At 44.2% G+C, this 22,559-nt stretch overlaps 1 protein-coding gene across 3 annotated transcripts in view; it reads left to right on the top strand.

Annotated features, from left to right (window-relative positions):
- GMEB2 (glucocorticoid modulatory element binding protein 2) overlaps positions 1-22,559 on the top strand; it is a 39,606-nt gene that overhangs the window by 4,211 nt on the left and 12,836 nt on the right. Inside the window, exons 1-4 of one of the 3 annotated variants that reach the window (XM_074970301.1) lie at positions 1,745-1,788; positions 6,090-6,283; positions 20,850-20,947; positions 22,193-22,320. In XM_074970301.1, the coding sequence (XP_074826402.1) occupies positions 1,777-1,788; positions 6,090-6,283; positions 20,850-20,947; positions 22,193-22,320 (432 nt within the window). In that variant the 5' untranslated portion in view covers positions 1,745-1,776. Of the gene's footprint in view, positions 1-1,744; positions 1,789-6,089; positions 6,284-20,849; positions 20,948-22,192; positions 22,321-22,559 lie in introns of those variants that run through there. The other 2 variants (XM_074970302.1, XM_074970304.1) reach the window with 2 other exon arrangements.

Here is a 22,559-nt window from a genome sequence, read left to right as displayed (position 1 = left end):
ATCATGATTCTAACAACTCTAAGTTCTCCTTTTGTAGTTGTTTTATAATTCAGTATCTTCAGCACTGGGTGGGCCATTGTAGTGGTTGATCTCTGGATTGTACAGTAGCTAGAGCATAGGGTCTCTGGCCAATATTGGGAGGGTGAATAGGGTGGAATGAGGTCTCCATCCATAGTGGGATGATGGGTGCAGGTTGCTGAATGGTTAGCAGGTGGACATGTGAGATGCACTAGTGGAAGGTGCTCAGATACTATGGTGATAAGCATAGTATAAGAACCTATATAGAACAGAAAGTTGTGGTCCCTGGGAAAGCATGGAATAAAAGGTTGTCTAGTCATAAATAGCAATAGGCTCTGTTACAATTTGAAACCCAATATAAAGAGTTTCCTTTGAGACAGTGGTGTGCTTTTTCTGTGTCTTGACTGTTAGTTGGGAAAGTTTGGCTGCGAATAATAGGGCAGAGATAAAGCTGGTTTAGAAATTTTGGCTGCAAATTCTCTTACTTTCATATGTGATTTGTTAGTGGTGTTAGCTAGCAACTAGAGGCTCTAGCCGAGAGCAGGGCTTCATTGTGCTAGGTTCTGTACATGCATAGTAAGAGACATTTCCTACCCTGAAGAACTTCCATTTGAAATAGACAAGACAGACAAATGTGGGAGAAAAGAAGTACAGTCCCCATTTTACAGATGTACAGCTCTTTGAAGATTTGAGCCTGAGTTGTAACTGTGTCTGATCTGAAGCTGAAAATAAAAACTGGCCTCCCACCTCAGTGTTTGGAAGTGGCACCAACTGGTAGAAAAAACTACCTGCCCATTTGCTTGACTAAATTCCTGTTGTGGCTCACAGCTCAGATTGCCATGGCCTCTACTGCCCTTTGGGAAGCAAGCCTATAGCTGACTGTAGTGCTCTTCCCAAAGTGCCATATGGGGCATAACTGGTAGTGTTGACAAGGAAGCTGAAGCAGGGAATAATTCTTTCTCATCTTCATATTGGTCAGCCAGTACACCCAGGATTTTTAAATGTAGGTCAGAGCAGATCTGCAGCTTGTCCTTGAGGGAGGGGACATGCAACATAATTTTCTTTTGTTAAAATAACACACTTGGTTGGGAAGAAGAAGTGGCGGGAGGGGAAAGACCCAAGGCAACTTCTGTTTTGTTTTGTTTGGCAAACAACTTGAGAGTAAGGTTGTTCTTGTAAGGAGCCTTAAACTGTCTTAGCCTCTCCCCTGCTCTGCTTTTCTGTAGGATGAGCGGAGTATAAAACTGAGGCTCCAGTCTGCAACAAACACCATGTGTGTGGACCCTTGTTTCTGGGCTGAGCTCTGCTGACTTCTTTGGGCCCTACCTGAGCATAGGGGTCCATGTGTAGAAAAGAGTGCCTTAATTTTGGAAAGCAGGGCTCTGGGTAAAGACACAAGTCACTGTCAAAGAAAGAAGAATGAATGGGTAAAATAAAGGTTCAAGAGAAGCCAGGAGATTATAGAAGGCGTAGAACAGGAGTACAGAGAGCCTGAGGAGACAGCAGGCAGAGGCTGGATCTGCTGGGCCTGGAGCTGTTCAGGAGCAGCCCTGCTCCCTGTGTGGTGCAGAGCCATGCCCAGGCTGACTACTTGCCCCAAGCTGGCAGCTGATGATTCATCAGAGCTCTGTGGTTCTTACGCAAGAGGGGATTCCAGGCCTTGCTCTAGGGGCAGGGCTTGGGCTTCTCCGCATTATAAAGTGGCTGGGTACGTGACCAGGAAGGCAGAGACAGCTAAGGCAGCAGCTGTGAGCACCAATGCTCAGACTGGTAAGGAGGGGAAAGGCAAGCCGTTGGCTCCCTGTGTGCAGCGTGGGAGCAATAGAAATAGCGTGTGTGTGTGTGTGTGTGTGTGTGTGTAATTTAGTATAGCATAGTGTAGATGTGGAGAAGAGGGGACGGTTGGGAGAGAGTGTGCTAAATAAGTAGGGCTTCTGTCAGGGATTTCCTGTTTTGTCACTTAAAATCTTTTGCAATTGAATCTCTGATCCCAGAATCCAAACTATCTGCAACAGTCTGTTTTGCACCTGGAGAAAGTAGTTCCAGAGGTGTTTAAGATGACATCCTTAAGTGTGGTGTCACTCTGCTCTGAGAAGTGACATTGTGGTTTGTTGCATCCGATGAAGTGAGCTGTAGCTCACGAAAGCTTATGCTCAAATAAATTGGTTAGTCTCTAAGGTGCCACAAGTACTCCTTTTCTTTTTGCGAATACAGACTAACACGGCTGTCACTCTGAAACCTGTGGTTTGTTTGTGTTTTTAAAAAGGCATGATGAGGTTCCACATTATGTCAAATATTGCTTACTTCACAAGTAAATAATTTTTTTTCTCCGCTAATTGTCAGCCTTTCAGGCTCAGGTTGGTATCTGAAAGTCATGCTGTATTCTTTCTGGCTCTTGCATTTCACTAGTAATAAGCTTGCTAAAGGGCAAATGCTGCTCTCACTTACAGTTATCATAGAATCATAGGACTGGGAGGGACCTCGAGAGGTCATTAGTCCAGTCCCCTGCACTCATGGCAGGACTAAGTATTATCTACACCAGTGGTTCTCAAAGCTGGTCCCCCTTTTGTTCAGGGAAAGCCCCTGGCGGACCGGACCAGTTTGTTTACCTGCCGCGTCCACAGGTTCGGCCGATCGCGGTTCCCACTGGCCGCGGTTCGCCGCTCCAGGCCAGTGGGGGCTGCGGGAAGTGGCACAGGCCAAGGGACATGCTGGCCGCCCTTCCCGCAGCCCCCATTGGCCTGGAGCGGCGAACCGTGGCCAGTGGGAGCCGTGATCGGCCGAACCTGCGGACGCGGCAGGTAAACAAACCGGTCCAGCCTGCTAGGGGCTTGCCCTGAACAAGCAGCAGACCAGCTTTGAGAACCACTGATCTAGACCATCCCTGACTGGTGTTTGTCCAACCTGCTATTAGAAAACCCCAATGGATGGAGATTCCACAACCTCCCTAGGCAATTTATTCCAGTGCTTAACCACCCTGACAGTTAGGAAGTTTTTCCTAATGTCCAGCCTAAACTGCCCTTGCTGCAATTTAAGCCCATTGCTTCTTGTCCTATCCTCAGAGGTTAAGAAGAACAATTTTTCTCCCTTCTCCTTGTAACAACCTTTTATGTACTTGAAAACTGTTATCATGTCCCCTCTCAGTCTTCTCTTCTCCAGACTAAACAAACCTAGTTTTTTCAATCTTCCCTAATAGGTCACGTTTTCTAGACCTTGAATCATTTTTGTTCCTCTTCTCTGGACTTTCTCCAAATCTTTCCTGAAACGTGGCACCCAGAACTCGACACAATACTCCAGTTGAGGCCTAATCAGCGTGGTGTAGACTGGAAGAATTACTTCTCCTGTCTTGCTTACAATACTCCTGCTAATACATCCCAGAATGATGTTTGCCTTTTTTGCAACAGCGTTACATTGTTGACTCATATTTAGCTCGTGATCCACTATGACCCCCAGATCCCTTTCCGCAGTACTCCTACCTAGGCAGTCGTTTCCCATTTTGTATGTGTGCAACTGATTGTTTCTTCCTAAGTGGAGTCCTTTGCATTTGTCCTTATTGAATTTCATCCTATTTTCTTCAGACCACTTCTCTAGTTTGTCCAGATCATTTTGAATTTTAATCCTATCCTTCAAAGCACTTGAAACCCCTTCCAGCGTGGTATGCAGCACTCTTGTGGGTTTGCACAAGTGTAAACTATAGTGTAATTTTAAGCCTGTAGAGTTACACACATAACCCTACAATTGGGACTTAGTTAATAGTTTTCTTCATGGTACATGAACCAGAAATATCCAAGTTTACTCTCTCAAACTGAAGTTATTGGTTCTGCAGGGATGATTGTTGTAATAACTTTGGTAAGTAAAGTGAGACTCTATGCACCGAAGGAGCAGATCCACTGAGTATGAATATGCCGTTTTTGCAAAGCCACATTTCAGAGTAGAACTGAACTTTGAATGGTAAATAGTACCATTAATAGCTGGAGAATCACTTCTGCAGTGCAGTCTATTATACATGGTATATCTTGGTATTATGGTAATGTGAACAGACTTTCTAACAAAGAGCACTGCAGTGCAGAACAATGAAAGTGTTAAGCAGTGTGTAGGTGCAGTGTGACAGCTTCACTGCTCAACATAATCTTGTCTATATCAGTGAAACAAACAGAGGGATTCCCTGTGGTGATACATTTAGTAGGGCAGAGAAGTCTTCTGATTCTTCAGAGGGTCCTTTTTCCCCCTTCAATCAACAGCAGCTAGGAGGCAAGCCAGTAATGAGAAAGCAAGAGCTAGCTGAGACAATTGTGCCTTTAAAGGGACACCATCAACATTAAAATCAGAACTGTAAAAATATTTTTTTTCTCTTAAATTTGTTACTGATCCCTTAGAAACACTGACTTGAAAACAGTTTTCTCTGTCACTTTATGCTTTCCAATTCTGCAAAGTTTTGTTTTGGGCTAAAACTTCTGGGAATGGAAGGAATTTCATTTACATCCTGGAGCTGACTGCTTTCCATGAATCAGTACAGAAATCACTATGACCTCCAGAAGCCTGAAGGCACTCTCTTCTGCTCCTTACAGGAATACCGTGAGACAGATTTTGGAATCACCAAGGACAATGGGGCCCTGACTTGGTGGGACTCTAGATGCTACCGCAGTATAAATGTTAAATAATAATAACTAATAATAATAATAAAGGAATCTTCTGAGAGTGTACCAGAGAAGGAGGATGTGCAAGTGTTAACAGTGGAGAAACCTTAGGCAGCAGCAGAGATGGACTGGAGACCTAGGGCTTTTGAGGCTGGCATAAGGAAGTTAGGAGCTTTGGTGACTGGTGGGCAAGCTTCAAGGGGAGAGGGGAAGAGGGAGGGTAAAGTTGCTCACAACAGGCAGTGAAAAGTGTAGTGTGTAAAAGTTTTAAGCACATTAAAATAGGAAACACAAAGTTTTAAACATAATTTCACTGACATTCACACAAGACATTAAGTAACAAGAAAAGAGAGACATTACAGATTGAGGGTATATTCCAAACAGAGTAGCCAGAGTTGTTGTTTTGAAACACTTTTAGTGCCACTAAAGAGGATTCTGGGGTATCTTTGCTTGAAGTTGCTAGCACTTTGAAGCCAACTCCTAATTGATAGAATTAGGAAAATGCTTCCTTCTCCCGCAACAAAGTAATCATTATGAAGTTTCTTGCACTTTACTTTGAAGCATCTGGTACTGGCTACTGTCAGAGACAGGACACTGAGCTAGAATGACCATTGGTTTGACCTGGTATAACAATTCCTATGTTCTGAAGTGCCATGGATGCGGGCAAAGAGGATGCTGGGCTGTATCAGAGCCCTGAAGACTATGACTGCTGCAACTCAATAACAGTCCAGATGGGAGCAGGAGATGACATGCATCAACCTCACTCCCCATTGTAAAATAGATGTGGGGAGGAAGGAATAACAACAGGGAGGAGCCTCAGATTACAAAACGCAGTCCAATTGTCACAAGGCATACAATGCTCAGACAATAGCTTGCTGATCAATAGTTCTTTAGTGTCAGGAGTAGCTAGCCAGTTGAAGATATCCTGTGGTGAATAGTTACATTAATAAATACCAATGACGTGGGCAGGCTCTACTGTTTGAATGTTTTTTCCCAGGGTGCCATTTTATGGGGCCAAAAGAATGCAAGGTCTGGCCTCCCCTGTTTCACTTTATGAACGTAGGTAGTACTGGGAGAAGTTCAGCTACCATGTAATTTTGTTGTCTCAAATGGCTTCTGAAGTAGCAACCGCACAACAGCAACAAGGCCTATTAAAATCCTACACCCAATACTAAGGTATTTGGGTTCCTATGCATAGACTTGGTACGTTTTCCAATATCTCATCTTATGGTTCTTATATTCTTCACTTAGACTGTTTTCAAGATGGAACCAGTGGGATGGGAATTACTAATATTTTATTTGAGATGCAGGATTTACCTGTGAAATCCTTGAGAAGGCCTTGATCCTGTTCTGTGTTGGTTCTTCTCTTTCTAGCCATTTTTACTAGTGAGAATCTTCTCATGTATCACATTTTTGGTCTTTCTTTTTTGACAGGAAACCAGTTCACGGAGGGACCTCTCCACGCAGCTGGTGATATTTGTGCTCTCCTGCCTAACCATGGCAACCCCAGATGTGAGCGTTCACATGGAGGAGGTGGTCGTGGTAACGACACCTGACAATGTGGTTGATGGCAGTGGTGTGGAAGAAGTGAAAACTGTGCTAGTGACCACAAACTTGTCTCAACATGGGTAAGAAATGGTTTCACCATATGCAATAGAAGTGACATGGAGGTTGGGGCTTTAATATTCAACCCAAGCAGACATCAAATACCTGTGAAATACAGGGTTCAGAGTAGGAGTGAGAGTCAGTCCCTTATGATCCTGCCTGTGCTGTGGTTGTTTGACTTGTTCCTTGACAAGGGAGGACCAAGATTTCCCCCACCACCTTGGATACCATGCTAACCAAGTAGAGTTAGATTAATAATCCCCATATCCCCTTCCTGATTATCTGTGGCCAAGTATATGTAGCCAGGAAAACAGGGTTTACCAGCAGCTGTTAAATTTTGGAGTGGCCAAGTTGGGTTAAAACTAGGCTTTAGCTGAGTGTCTTGTCTACACTGTAGTTTTTACTATGTTGAAGGAACTTCTGTTACAACACTGACATTGTTAAAACATGGTTTGGTTTTGTAGCATACACTGTTCCCAAATAGGGTTTAACCATATTCTGCTACAATCCTGGATTTTGGCTGACCTGACATGAGCCTCAGGGCCATGGTAAAAATCACTTTGGTTTTGTCTACCCTGCAGGCCCAAACCATGTTGTATCTGGGTCAGGGGACAACCAAATTGCCTGATATTGTAGGAATTGCTGCAAAGACTAAACTAGGCTTCTGCTTGAGCTAATGCTTTGATTTTTTGAGTTTGGTTGGTCTTATCCATACATGCTGTACTAAACTGTATTATAGCTTGGTTCTGGTACAGTAGAGTTTAATCACTGTTGTTAAGCTCTTTCATTTTTGTAGCACAGATGGAGACTAAAGCGAGGTTTCAAAACACAGTTCTTGGTTGAGGGGAGTGTGATGCATTCATGTCCACACTGGCCATGGAAACTGTTAGTTGTTGGAATGTCTTAAACTGTAATGCAGACAGGCCCTGAAGCAAAGGGGGATATCTCCTCCCAAACATTCAAGATGGACAAATGGCTTTAAATTAAAGCAAAAAAAGTTAAAGTAAATGTTGCTGTTTTCCTTGGGTGAGTGGGGAAAGAATACAGGGTACAGCACTCTCCTCTCCATGAAATCATGTGAGGAGATCCTTTTGCAATCCCACACTCTCACCTCCCAGCATTTTGCTGACATCAAATAGGTGTCACAGTGTCCCTTCTCATATTAGGAACAGTGCAGAGGACTCCAGTGGATTTTCTCCTTGAATCACCCTTATGCTTACTTGCTAAGACATACAAAGTAATAAGGTAGGGAGAGAGGGCCTTCTCTTGAGCAGCATTTAATTGACCACTAGTTCCATCTGCTGTACTGTGGAAACATTATATGTTTGCTGAGTCTTTTGCTCAAACATTATATGTTTGACTAAATCAGTGTTTTATTCACTAAACCGTGTGCCCATGTCAGGAAATTGATCCACAACTGTTTTCATATTGTGATATAGCAAAATCTTTTGTTCGCAATGTGTATTTTTGGGTCCAGGATTTTAGCAGCATTCTGCAGGGACCTTCTTTCTGTAATTTTCAGCAGCGCCAGGGTAATTACTAATAGGCCCTTAGCAAAAACACTACCTAGATATAGAACAGAGTTGTGCTTCTCAAAATCCTACGTAACAGTGAACTTGGAATGGCTGTAAAATATAGTTTTTTCTCATGTTTGAAATCAGTTTTTAAGTTGATACTCTAGATACTGTACTGCCTGGTTTGTGTTCGTTCCTTATTTTCCTAGACTTTCCTAGATTGGCTAACTCTTTGTGTTCACAAAATGAAAATGGCCTGTTTATACACAGAAGTTCTAAGTAGTGAAGGGCTGTTCGTGTTATTTGGTTGAATTTTCCTTGGCACTTCCCTGGCTTATACCCAGAGCATGTATACATGTTGGTGCTTCCAGAGCTGCTGGATTTTCAGTAGGCAGGAAATCCATTTTCATATTGACAACTGGCTCCAAACAGATTTCTTTGACCAAAACAATCTCTTGTTTGAAATAGATTGGGAAGTCTGCTGCCATTTACTGTTTTTCCCTCCTCTGGTTTATGGCTCCTTCTGGAGAGAAGCTTGAATGATCCTATCTGATGAAATGTGAGCAGCGGCTGCCTCCCACAGCTTTGTCATGACAACCACCTAATGCAAATACTTGTTTGGTGGTGGGACATGCTGTTGTAACTGGAGAAACTTATTTGAGTACTCTCCCATCCCACCCACCTCTGTCTGCTGAGGTACACAACTGTCCTGCATCTGCACAGGGGAACAGAGATGGGGGAGAAAGGGGTGTGGCAAAGCAGAGAAGGAAAATTGGTATATTCCATTTCAAGTGCCTTTTTTCTTCCAGTTAAACCTCTTTGGGAAAAATATCATTTTATAGGCGCCTCAACAGTGTCATGAGTTATTGTTTCAAAGCCTGTTGAAGGTTATTAGAGGTTGGGATTTAAGATGCAGCTGGATTAGTTTTCCCTGCCAAAAGTAATCGCTAAAGGTAATAGAAGGTATAGAACCTGACTCTTCTCTCGCATACACTGGTTTTTGTTTCTAATTTACACCCATGTGAGAGAGATCTGAATGAGGTCCATGGTGTATTGGTGTTCTGTATGTAAGAGATAGATCTGTCTCTCTTTTGCAACCACCACAAGGCAGGTCCAACTAAAATGGTACTTTGGCTGTTCCCCTAGATGAATTTAACAAATTGCTGGGAAGGAATCCTGTGGCAAACTTGACTTATTGAATTACAATTATTCCTTTCTTCCCTGGTGTTAGACTCTTACTCCTCGAACAGTCTTCCCTGTATGTGTCAGCTCAGCATCTGCAGTTCTGACTCTGCAGGTTTGCAGGCCTGCCATATGCCTAGCAAGACTTCAGAAAAGCACAGCACTACCTTGGAAGTGAAATGTATATGTGGGTGAGGCTTGGAGCATGACTTGACTTAAAACGATCCTTCATGCTGAACATGCATGTGACAGTCCGATACAGACAGAATAAGCATGTTCTGCAGCAGGTCATCGTCAAAATTATTTGGGCCAGTGAATTGTTGATGTAGGTTGTCAGGGATTGAGTTGGGTGAATAATTTGTGGGGTGTGTGCACCTCCTTTATAAGTGGTCAGGCCACTCTCCTACAAATGTGCGAGACCCAAGTTCCATTCCCCACTTTACCTGATGTGAACAAGAGATTTGAATCTGGGTCTCCCTCAGCAGGTAAGTGGCCTAACCACTGAGCTACAGAATATTCTGATGTGGGGCTCTTTCCTGTTGAAGCTATTCCACTGAGTATAAATAATTAAATAGTCATAGGGCCAGAGAGAGACTGAGTGACTCTATTGCCTAGTGGTTAGGGCACTCACCTGGGAGTGAGTTCATATCCAGTTCATGACATGACCAGGTTCATGTCATAAGAGCTGCCATACTGGGTCAGACAATGGTCCATCTTGTCCAGTATCTTGTCTCTGACAGTAGCCTGTAGCAGAGCTTCAGAGGGAGAGTACAGAACAGGGCAATTATGGAGCAATTCATCCCTGTCTTCCACTCCTGCTCAGGGTCCACTCTGAGCACCAGGTTGTCTCCCTGACCATTTTGGCTAATAGCCTTTGATGGACCCATTCTCCATGATGTTATCCAGTTTTTTTGAACCCTGTTATACTTTTAGCCATCATAACATCCCATGTCAATGAGTTCCACAGGCTAGTTGTACATTGTGTCAAAAAGTATTTCGTCTTTTTTCTGTATTAAACGTACTCCCCCTATTAATTTCATCAGGTGACAACTGGTTTTTGTATTGTGGGAAAGGGTAAATAACACTTCCCTTTTCACTCTTTCCACACCATTCATGGTTTTCTAGACCTCTGTGTATCCGCCCTTAGTAATCTCTTTTCTAAGGTGCACAGCCTTAATCTTTTTAGTTTCTCCTTGTATGCAAGTCATTCCTTATCCTGGATCATCTTTGTTGCCCTTCTTCATTTCCATTATATCCTTTCTTAAATGGGGAGACCAGAGCTGGACACAGTATTCAGGAACCATGTATTTATATAGTGGCATTATTACATTTTTTGCCTCCTTTTCTATCTGTTTCCTAATAGTTCCTGACATACTGTTAGCCTTTTTGACTGCTGCTGCACACTGAGTGGAAGTTTTCAGAAAACTATCCACATTGAGTCCAAGATCTGTTCCTTGGGTAATAAAAGCTAATTTAGAACCCACCATTCAATATGTGTAGTTGGGATTATTTTTTCCAATGTGCATTTATCAATGTTGAATTTAATCATTTTGTTGCCCAGTCACCCAGTTTTTTGAGATCTTTCTGTAACTCCTTGCAGTCTGCTTTTGGCCTTAACTATCTTGAATAATTTTTTACTGTCCGTAAACTTTGCTACTTCACTGTTCCACCCCCCTTTTCCAAATCATTAATGAGTATGTTGAACAGCACAGGTCCCAGTTACAGATCCCTAAGGGGGGGACCCCACTGTGCAGCTCTCTCCATTCCTACCCGTTGTGTCCTGTCTTTCAACCAGTTCATGAGAGGACTTTCTATTTATCCAGTGGCTACTTAATTTGCTTTAAGGGTCTTTGGTGAGGGACCTTGTCAAAGGCTTTCTGAAAATCCAAGTACATTATATTGACTAGCTTACCCATATCCAAATGCTTGTTGATTCCCTCAAAGAATTCTAATAGATTGGTGAGGCATGATTTCCCTTTACAAAATCTGTGTTGACTGTTTCCCCAATAAATCGTGTTTATCTATGTGTCTATGATAATTCTGGGTTTTTGTTTTTTAAAAAGTTTCTGCCAATTTGTCAGTACTGAAGTTAGGTTTACCAGCCTGTAATTTCCAGGATCTTCTCTGGAGTCCGTTTTAAAAATCAGCATTACATTAGCTACCTTCTAGTCATTTGGTAGAGGAGCTGATTTCAGTCATAGGTTACATACTACACTTAGTTCTGCAATTTCATATTTGAGTTCCTTCAGAACTCTTGGGTGAATACCATCTGGTGGTGACTTATTACTGTTTAATTTAACAGTTTGTTCTAAAACCTCCTATATTGACACATCAATTTGGGACAGTACTGCAGATTTGTCCCCCCAAAAGAATACCTCTGAGAGTATCTCCCCCACATGCTTGGCAGTGAAGACCGATGCAAATAATTCATTTTGCTTCTCTGCAATGACCTTGTCTTCCTTAAGTAGTGCTCTTTTTAACACGTTTGTCATCTAGTGGTTGCACTGCCTGTTTGGTAGGCTTCCTGCTTCTTATGTACCGTTAGCTTTTGCGTCTTTAGCAAGTTGCTTCTCAAATTCTTTCTTGGCCTGCCGTATTATACTTTTACAACTTACTAGCCAGAGTTTGTGTTCCTTCCTATTTTCTTCATTAGGATTTGATGACCAAATTTTAAGTGATGCATTTTTGCATCTAATGGCTTCCATTGCTCTTTTGTTTAGCCTTGGTGGCATGATTTTGTTCTTCCTGCTGTCTTTTTTGATTTGGGGTATACTTTTAGTCTGAGCCTCTCTTGTGGTGTTTTTAAGTAGTCTCCATGCTGCATGCAGGCATTTGACCCTTGTGACTGCTCTTTTTAATTCCTACCTAACTAGCATCGTCATTTTTGTGTAGTTCCCTACTCCATTGACTAATTATTTATACACAGTGGAACAGCTTCAACAGGAGAGATTGAGAGACCCGTGTATCAGAATATCCTATTTCCTCCTCTCCTGTGCTGTTACTTGTCCAAAGCAGGAACTCTGAAATCCTAGGAGTTTTCATCTACCTCATGATTCTGAGATGCCTCCCACACAAGATCCCTTATCTCCACATTATAGCTGCCCCTGATCTGTGTGAACAAGATACTAGTCCTGTGGCTGGAAGGAAGAGCAATTTCTTGACGCTTCTTGACAATTTCTTGCATCCGATGAAGTGAGCTGTGGCTCACGAAAGCTTATGCTCAAATAAATTGGTTAGTCTCTAAGGTGCCACAAGTACTCCTTTTCTTTTTGCGAATACAGACTAACACGGCTGCTACTCTGAAACCTGATTCTTGACACTGTAGTTCTACCCTACAGTCATCTGCTGAAAAGTCAGAAGGGAAAAACCGGTAGCTCCTGAACTTGACTTTCCTGTGTACCCTAGCACTGTCTTATGTAATCAGCCAATGAATCATTCAGTCAGTCACTTCAATCCTGCCCTCCTCCCCCTCTTTATCAGAGCAGGCCAGACTTTAGATTTACATCCTCCATAAACTCCTGCTTAGCACACCCAGTTTATACAGAGTGAAACTGCTGAAGTGTCAGGAAATTTGTTAACTATTATTTTCTCTTTCTCCCTTCCCCACCTCAGGACTTCAGAGAGGTGGAGAGAATGTGCTGCGGTAATTACACTGGGCCTGTTTGCTAGAAAATCCAAATGCAGGTCTTTAAAATCCAGTAGAGATGGCTATGCACACAGATAGCCAGAGATGTTCTCTATCAAGTGGCCAGCATGCCCTTGCTTTCTTGCATGGGAATCTTCTGTGAAAGATTAACACATATAGCATCAGTGTTCTGTGCTAGCTAAGATTGCAACAGCATCCCCTGAGTGTAAAGAAGAAATATTTACAGTCCAAAGTAGCCTAAATATATTTCACATTTGTGTATATTTTTAAAATTTCTTCTCTTTAAATAGTCTATTTTGCATGTACTCTGCAGATTAAGCTGCTGCAAGCCAGGAACTAACTGGGAGGATAGGAAAGCCATGCAGAGCCAGTTTTCTGTCTCTCCTTCCATTAGCAAGCACTGAAAGACAGGGCGAGCCAGTAGTACAAGGCAGGAAGTAGAGGAACACTTTGATATAGTGTCTTTAATTAGCTGTCTGCCTATGGCTGCAGTGGCTTATACTATATGTATAGGTTTCAGAGTAGCAGTTGTGTTAGTCTGTATCCACAAAAAGAAAAGGAGGACTTGTGGCACCTTAGAGACTAACAAAATTTATTTGAGCATAAGCTTTCATGAGCTACAGCTCATTTCATCGGATGCCAGGCAGCCTGAACTATGGGGTACACAGAGATGCTATAAAATGCACATCTGTATTCATGGGTTGATTTGGTTTGTTCACAGATCTTTAGTAAAACATTTTCAGTTGCAAAAAAGAAACAAGGGAGAAGTTAGGCCTGGTTTACACTACAGAGTTTTGTCGACAAAAGTGATGTCGATACTCAAAAATTGCTATAATAAAAATCTGTATGTCACGTTCACACTTGCTCCCTTTGTCGGCAGAGCGTATCCACAGTTTGGGCACTGTCATCGACAGTATGAGCAATGCACTGTGGGTACCTATCGCACAGTCCAGCTCAACACCTTCTGCTGCTAGGTGTTGTGGGAAGGCAGAGCAGATCGCGGCGCATCTTGGGAACCTGGCTCAATATCCCATGACGCATTGCTTTCTGCCCCAGCATTCCATAGGCTTCCAGCTTTCTTTCGCAGCATTTTTCAACGGCCCTTGTTTGCTGTGCACCCCAGCATCTTTGTGAGAGGAGATGGATCCTGCACTGCTCTCCTATGCTCTGATAACTGTCATGAAGACATCGCGAAGGCAGCGCAGTTAATCATGAAGTTCCTAACTGAAGAAGACTCCCAGTTGCCTGACATGCTGTGTGACATGGATAAGAGCAACTTTAGATTGCTTTGGCTTTCACAGAACAGCTGCAGAGGGTAAACCGTCGCTTTTTGGGCTCAGGAAACAAGCACTGAATGGTGGTATCATATCGTCATGCATGTCTGGGATGACGAGCAGTGGCTACAGAACTTTTGGCTGTGGAAAGCCAACTTCCTGGAACTGTGTGTGGAGCTCGCCGCAGCACTATGGTACAAGGACACCAGATTGAGACCTGCCCTATTGGTAGAGAAGTGCATGGCAATCGCTGTGTGGAAGCTGGAGACTCCAGACTGCTACCGGTCGGTTGTGAATCAATTTGGAGTCAGGAAGTCAACCGTTGGGGCTGTGTTAATGCAAGTGTATAGAGCAGTTAATCGCATCCTGCTACAAAGGACCATGACTCTGGTAAATGTGTGTGAAATAGTGGATGGCTTTGCAGAAATGGGTTTCCCTAACTAGACAGGCAATAAATGGCACACGTATTCCAATTTTGGCATCAGACCACTTTGTGATGGAGTACATCAATAGGAAGGGGTATTTCTCCATGGTGTTGCAGGCCCTTGTGGATCACCGTGGGCGTTTTGCTGATATCAACGCGTGGTGGTCCGGGAAGGTGCATGACGCATACAACTTCAAGAACATTGGCCTGTATAAAAAGCTACAAGCGGGGACTTTCTTTCCAGACCAGAAGATTACAGTGGGGGATGGTTAATGCTCATAGTGATCCTGGGAGACCTAGCCTACCCCTTACAGCCATAGCTCATGAAACCTTACAGGGGGACCTGGACAGCAGCAAGGAGCAGTTCAACCACAGGCTGAGTAGGTGCTGGATGACAGTGGAATGTGCCTTTGGCAGATTAAAGGCGCGCTGGCGATGCCTTTATGGTAGGTTAGACCTCAATAAGGATAATATTCCCATGGTCATAGCCGTGTGTTGTACATTGCATAATTTTTGTGAAGCTAAGGGTGAAAGGTTTGCTGGGGGTGGAGTATTTGAGGCAGACCACTTGGCTGTTGATTTTGAGCAGCCAGATACCAGGGCTATCAGAGGGGCCCAGAGTGGGGCAATTCAAATCAGGGAGGCTTTGAGGCAACGCTTTCAAATGAGAACCAGTAATGTATATCTCTGTGATTGGTGCTGCAGTGTTACATTACATGTAGTTTTCCTAAGAAGCAATGGTGACATTTGGGGCCTTACATTCCAGTAAGCAAATGATTACACTGCCTGTGTATTGGTAGTGCCTACTATCTCAATTTGTAGGAAACAAATAAAGATGAGTGACTGTTCAAAAACTTTGCTTTTAATAAACAACACACAAACACACAGAAAGGGGCTTGGTGGGAAAGGAGGTACCAGGGAAAGGCAGACTTTCAGAGCTGTGTGTATGTCCAGCTATCATTTTGAAAGTTGTCCAAGGAGGTGGAGTGAAGGGGAAACAGAGACCTCTCAGAAAGGACTGTGCGAGCAGCGTTTGTGGGGACATGTAAACAAGTTCTGAACGTGCTGCAGGGGAGGGTGGGCATGCATCTGCTCAGTCTGCAGCATTATTAGGGACTTCAGCATCTGTGTTTGCTCCTTCATGACTTTAATCATCTGCTCAGTAACATCCTTTACAAACTCCTGATTTTATTTTCTGTCCTCCCTTTCCACTTCCCTCAATGCCTTGCATTCCCTTTTCTCTGCATTGGAGAAGTGCAGTACCTCCCGGAACATGTCGTCTTTGCTCCGTCTTGGGCGCTTTCTTATCTGGTGGAGACGCTCGGCCGGTATGTGTGGGGTGTTCCTGAAGGCCACATCTGCCAAAGCACAAGGAACAATGCACAGAAGCATGATTGTTAAGTTCACGCACAGCATTGAAACATTTCAGTAAAATACACCTCTGGTAACTTTACAGTCACTTTCTCACTGACCCTTGGCAAGCACATATCTTGGCAAACACCCAAAGCATGGTGAATGTTGGCTGGGCGGCACTCTACATGGGGAAAAGAGTGCTCCGCAAGGGTTGCGGTGCAGCCAACTAGGGAAAAAATTCAAAATTCTCCCACACTTTTCCACAGGTGAGGGTCATTGTAGCAGATATGCCATTCCTGAAGGTAAGCAGGGAAGAGAGGGTACATCTACTACACGCTTGTGGCTTCCACCCTGGTCCCTATGCTGCTTGCCTGCGTGCCACTTTGGTCCCTGCATAAGTGATTGATTGCCAAATGACGCGGGAAAGTTTCCTACAACGGGGGAAGGAACAAAGCTACCAAGGAACTTTCAGCAGAGGATTGCCGAGTACTTCCAGGAATCTTTCCTAGAGATCTCTCTGTGGGATTCCTGTGAGACCTCAGTGTGCATCAACTTCCTGTTCTGCCGTAATGATTAGCTGCATGGGGAAATGTCCAGCACACAGAAACACAGCCAGCCTCCCACATTTCTAAACCCTGAACCCACCTCTGCACTACAGAAACCAAAGCCACTTACCAGGCATCTCCTCTCCTGCTTCTTGCTCGCTGGAGAGCAACTGTTGAGACTGGCTAGACAACTCCAGAGTGCTGAACAGTTCCTGGATGCCTGCCCCACCAGGCAACCCTGCCGGGAGTGCCACATCATCATCTAACTCCACCTCTTCATCAATGACTTTGTCTTCTGGGCTAGGTTCTCTTTCCGCTGCCTCCGTTCCCTCCAAAGTAGCCACAGGGCTCTTGGCGGTGGAGGTGGGGTCGCCACCGATGATAGTATACAGCTCCTTATGTAGTGCCAATCTTTAAAAAAGGGAAGAAGGAGGATCCTGGGAACTACAGGCCGGTCAGCCTCACCTCAGTCCCTGGAAAAATCATGGAGCAGGTCCTCAAAGAATCAATCCTGAAGCACTTACATGAGAGGAAAGTGATCAGGAACAGTCAGCATGGATTCACCAAGGGAAGGTCATGCCTGACTAATCTAATCGCCTTTTATGATGAGATTACTGGTTCTGTGGATGAAGGGAAAGCAGTGGATGTATTGTTTCTTGACTTTAGCAAAGCTTTTGACACGGTCTCCCACAGTATTCTTGTCAGCAAGTTAAGGAAGTATGGGCTAGATGAATGCACTATAAGGTGGGTAGAAAGCTGGCTAGATTGTCGGGCTCAACGGGTAGTGATAAATGGCTCCATGTCTAGTTGGCAGCCGGTGTCAAGTGGAGTGCCCCAGGGGTCGGTCCTGGGGCCGGTTTTGTTCAATATCTTCATAAATGATCTGGAGGATGGTGTGGATTGCACTCTCAGCAAATTTGCAGATGATACTAAACTGGGAGGAGTGGTAGATACGCTGGAGGGGAGGGATAGGATACAGAAGGACCTAGACAAATTGGAGGATTGGGCCAAAAGAAATCTGATGAGGTTCAATAAGGATAAGTGCAGGGTCCTGCACTTAGGATGGAAGAATCCAATGCACCGCTACAGACTAGGGACCGAATGGCTAGGCAGCAGTTCTGCGGAAAAGGACCTAGGGGTGACAGTGGACGAGAAGCTGGATATGAGTCAACAGTGTGCCCTTGTTGCCAAGAAGGCCAATGGCATTTTGGGATGTATAAGTAGGGGCATAGCCAGCAGATCGAGGGATGTGATCGTTCCCCTCTATTCGACACTGGTGAGGCCTCATCTGGAGTACTGTGTCCAGTTTTGGGCCCCACACTACAAGAAGGATGTGGATAAATTGGAGAGAGTCCAGCGAAGGGCAACAAAAATGATTAGGGGTCTAGAGCACATGACTTATGAAGAGAGGCTGAGGGAGCTGGGATTGTTTAGTCTGCAGAAGAGAAGAATGAGGGGGGATTTGATAGCTGCTTTCAACTACCTGAAAGGGGGTTCCAAAGAGGATGGCTCTAGACTGTTCTCAATGGTAGCAGATGACAGAACGAGGAGTAATGGTCTCAAGTTGCAATGGGGGAGGTTTAGATTGGATATTAGGAAAAACTTTTTCACTAAGAGGGTGGTGAAACACTGGAATGCGTTACCTAGGGAGGTGGTAGAATCTCCTTCCTTAGAGGTTTTTAAGGTCAGGCTTGACAAAGCCCTGGCTGGGATGATTTAACTGGGAATTGGTCCTGCTTCGAGCAGGGGGTTGGACTAGATGACCTTCTGGGGTCCCTTCCAACCCTGATATTCTATGATTCTATGATTCTTATAGAACTGGCAGGTCTTAGGTGCAGCACCGGAGCGACGATTTGCCTCCCTTGCCTTATGGTACACCTGCCTCAGCTCCTTTATTTTGGCTTTGCACTGCAGCTTGTGGATCATATCCCTTTTTACACAAGCCTTGACAGATCTACCTGTAAGTATCAAAATTCCTACATCTCAAGTACAGCTGGGACTGCCCAGCCTCCTCTCCCCGTATACTGATCAGATCCAGCAGCTCTGCAGTGGTCCAAGTGGGAGAGCATTTGCTGCGATAACCTGCCATGGTTCCATGGAAAGATGCGATGAGACCTCTCCACTGCGAGCCAACAAGAACTGGAATTTCAATAATTCCCGGGGCTTCTAATGCAGAGGGGCAGGGTTGTTTATCTGGCTGCAGAGCAGTTGAGTTCAAACCGGTGACCAGAGCAGTCAGATTGAGCATTGTGGGACACCTCCTGGAGGCCAAGTAGAGTGATAAAATCAAGCATGGTGTCTACACTGGCACTTTGTCAACAAAAATTTTGCACAGAAAGCCTTATGTCTCTCGTCTGGGTGTTTTTTATTTTGTCGACGAAACAGCATTTTTGCTGACAAAAGTTGCATTGCATTGTGTACATGTTCACTGGTTTGTCGACAAAAGCTGCCTTTTCTCAACAAAACTCTGTAGTTAGACAAGGCCTAAGTATCCAGTAGAGAGAATTAAACATGTCCCTGTAATTCTCCAGTGATGCATGAGCAAACTGAAACCTAGCAGGGGCTCTGACTTCCATCATCACAGCGAGTGCAGGTATTCCAGGCATGGAGAGGAAGGTATTAAGCTGAGGCTAGCAACTCCTACTTAGAGCAGAAATCAAAGTGACTGGGAGGAATGGGGAGGGACAGCAATGACATGAGCTACTCTGTAGGTCTTTAGATTTATCCCCAAATACCAATGTGCATTGTAAGATAATTTCTGCGCATCACCCATGTGCATGCTGTGTTCTGAAATCATAACTGTCAGATTTGTTTTAGCCCTTTTTTCTTAAAGCACGATGTATGAGTATTCCCTTTCCAGCATGTGCACACACACTTCATTCTCTTCCAGTCCTATCTTCACCATGTTTAACAATCAGGCCGACCATAGTTTAACTAATTTGTGTGCCAGGACATGGCATGAAGAGGGGTGGCCCCACTTGTGAGATCCAGGTGGAACACTTTAGTTAGAAGCCCAGCATCTCCTGCCTCCTCCTCCACCAGCTAGGTGGGATTTCTACCAGGGTGCTGACCCCATATCAGTGTCTGGTTAGTGGCTAAAATGAAAGATATGCCTTCCTCTTACTGTTGGAGTAAAGAGGAGCTTCCTGGTTTTTTACTCCTCCAGAGCCTTTTCGTTGTTGCAAGCAGGGCAGGTCTCACTACTCCTTCCTCAGGTCTCCATTTCCTGGATCCTTCTACCCTGTGAGTAATTATAGTTCCTGTCTCTGCTGCTGCATAAACCATTCCCCAGCAGCAGCAGTGTGACACTGACATGGCCCTTGACAGTTGCACAGCAAGTTTTTGAAAACAAGAAGTGAAACTGGCCGGAGTTTTATTTATTTCTCTCTGAAGTATGGCCAAAGTTACTGAGCAGCAGCAGAGGCACTGGAGCTGTCTGGGTCCAGACTCAGGAAGCAGCACTGCCTTGGTTTGCATTTGGTTCACGTTTGCAGAATTATCTTGAAACCATAAGGTCTAGAAACTTAATTTAAAACAAATTTTGCAGAAATTCATGGTTTGGGATCCCTATGTTCACTGGGTGTATGGATTCATGCCCTTTCATATTGTCAACATGGACAGGATCAAACTGCATTCAATCCACGTTTAGAGTCCTTCTAGCCTCACTCTCCCCCTGGGATAAAACACATTACACACGGTAACTGGACATAATTTGCTCTCATTCATCAGCTGGCAGACCTAGTTATAACCCAGACAACCATGTTTAAAACATGCTTAAGCACGGTTTTCCAGAACATGGTTAAAAGTCTTGTGTAGATGGGGCCTCTATATGTTTGTTTTGCCCCTTCTCCTTTTCCCATTCAGTATGAACTGCTAGCTTTTAACATTGAGAAGGTTCACAATGACATGCCAAATGTCTATACATCAATTCAGAATGATCAGCTCCTCTAGGTGCTGATCACACTGGATACTTTTGACATGCCACACCATGCTGCTGCCACATTTTTTCAACGTCACCAAGATTCACTCAAGTTCAGAAACAAAGGTAATATAATCCTGTTTCCAGGCAGTCTGTTAATTTTTCCTCTTTGTTTTGCCTAACCTATATTGGGGTAAAAGCTTGAATGAAATACTGTACTATTCTTCCAACCCTCTCGGGTCCTATTGCTAAGAAGCATAGAACCATAGAAGTTGGAGATGGAAAATAAGACCTATTAGGTCATCTAGTCCATCCTCCAGCCAGCTGAGGATTGTTGCCCACTTGCTGCCTTTGGGAATCTTCTTAAAAGAGGCTGCCAGTGACTGGCAACAGTCTGATTTTGATTTCCATTGTGCTGGCGAAGGAAAATAGCCAGCTTCCTATGAGCGCATCAGGAAATTGCAGCACAGAGATCACACAAGTGTTATTGTACTGGGCTGGAGTTAGCAACATCAGGCTGCAATATAAAGTGAGGAAATGATAACATACCTTTTGCCAATGGATACTTTCTTAAGGAAAGAGATCTGCATTTCTAGGGATTATGGGGACATCTTTTGGCTCACACCAAAGTGTTTTTACAAGTGATCTTCGAAACAGCACTCGCTCCAGAGATCAGAAATGGGAATGATTCATCTAACTTCCTTAATTTTTCATCTCCAACTCTTTTCCCAGTGGCGACCTAAATGAAGACACCCTGGAGACTGAAAATGCAGCTGCTGCAGCCGCTGCTGCCTTCACAGCTTCCACACACCTGAAAGAAGCTGTTTTAGGTAGGTTCAGTGTACTGCATTGGCCTTTACTGCAGCCTTCCTCGGGGCAGCTTTGCAGCATCAGCAGTCCTGCTGCTTGAGAGTTTGAGTGTTGCAGGTCTGCCTAGCTCAGCTGCCTGGGAGCACACCGCACTGCCAGTGAGTGCCCAGGAGCCTCCTTGCAGAGTAGGCAGACTGACAGCTTCAGGATCAGATCATGGTTTCACACGTTTTCTGCAGGCATCACTGTAGCTGTCATTTGCTCAAGGAAACAGAACAGTAGAGCCATAATCCTGCCTCCTAGCTGCATGTGACAAAAAGGAAGGTGAGAAGGCCCAAAAGGGAGAGTGGGCAGATATGGTTTCCTAGCACACTGCTGCTCTCTCCTGGTTAAGAGTGGGATTGCTTGAGTTTATTCCCCATTAAATCTGCTGCCTATATGTCTTGCCCATAGCTCAGCCATGGGATCATCGGATTGTCTGTTTACAAGAGCATTACAGGTTTCAGAAGCAAGCAGAAGACGAATTTATGACTCAAACATTGTAACAATGTCTCTGCCAATTGGGCTGCTGTGGCATAAACCAGTTTAGTCTGGAAAGTCTCCCTTGGGTTTGCTGGCCTCTTCATTATTTGGATTAAGTTTAATGAACTTACTCTAGTAATAAAAATGGTGACTCCCAAAAACTCTCTGATTCCTGTAATAAAGTGTTGATGCTCGGGCCTGGACACTGATGCTTTTGTATCTTGGAATGTTCCTGTGGCTCTCACTTCAGTGGCTTCACTCCAGTGTAGGCAGGTAGGAGATATTCACCAACTGAGTTGAAGTGGGTTTGCAAGTGTTTCATTTTGCAAAAGACATGATTACCTGCTTATAAGCCCTCCTTTGGGAACAGTGGAAGACCCACCACCTTGAAAATAGACAGTTGCACCATAATAATGTGTGTGACTATATCATCTGTCTCAAATGTTTCTGCATTCACATAAAGGGTCAAATGTTCAGTCAGCCACTGAACTTTCATATTGACTTTTGTGGACCTGCAAAAATAGGCATGCACTCATTTTGCCTGTGGTCAGCTGGCTGTTTGGTATTGAAGGCTGGCTAAAAATTTGTCTGAAGAGCCTGGTGTTCCTGCCTGCCTTCTCTTTTTGCTCCCAAGCTTTAAAACTCTGTCCCAAAATGTCTTTAACTCTTGACGGTAATCAATAGTTGTAACTCATTTTCCTTTTGACCCGCCCCAATCCCTGCCTCTCATTCCCTGTGAGAAGTGAAGATGGCTGAAGAGGAGGACAGCTTGGAGGCTGAGATTGTTTATCCCATCACCTGCGGAGATAGTAAAGCCAACCTGATATGGAGGAAGTTCGTGTGCCCAGGCATTAATGTGAAATGTGTTCAGGTGAGGGTACAGAGTTCTCTGAAGGTCCTTAAGGAAGGACCACATGTATAAAGATAAGAGGTGTGCTCTTAGGTTACCCTCCTTGCCCAGAAAGGAGAATAAGGACCACAGATGCTAATGAAATCCAGCATTCCAGTGCTATTGCTATGGTAGATCACTCTACCTGTTTGCTAAACTCCATCCATATGTGGCTTTGATTGTGTCAGGAAGCAGGACTCTGTTATAACTATGTTGAGATC

Source organism: Natator depressus, chromosome 13, assembly GCF_965152275.1.
Source record: "Natator depressus isolate rNatDep1 chromosome 13, rNatDep2.hap1, whole genome shotgun sequence".
NCBI lineage: Eukaryota > Metazoa > Chordata > Testudines > Cheloniidae > Natator > Natator depressus.
The sequence above is the reverse complement of the archived record's forward strand: the minus strand, read 5'-3'. Positions and strand labels throughout refer to the sequence as shown.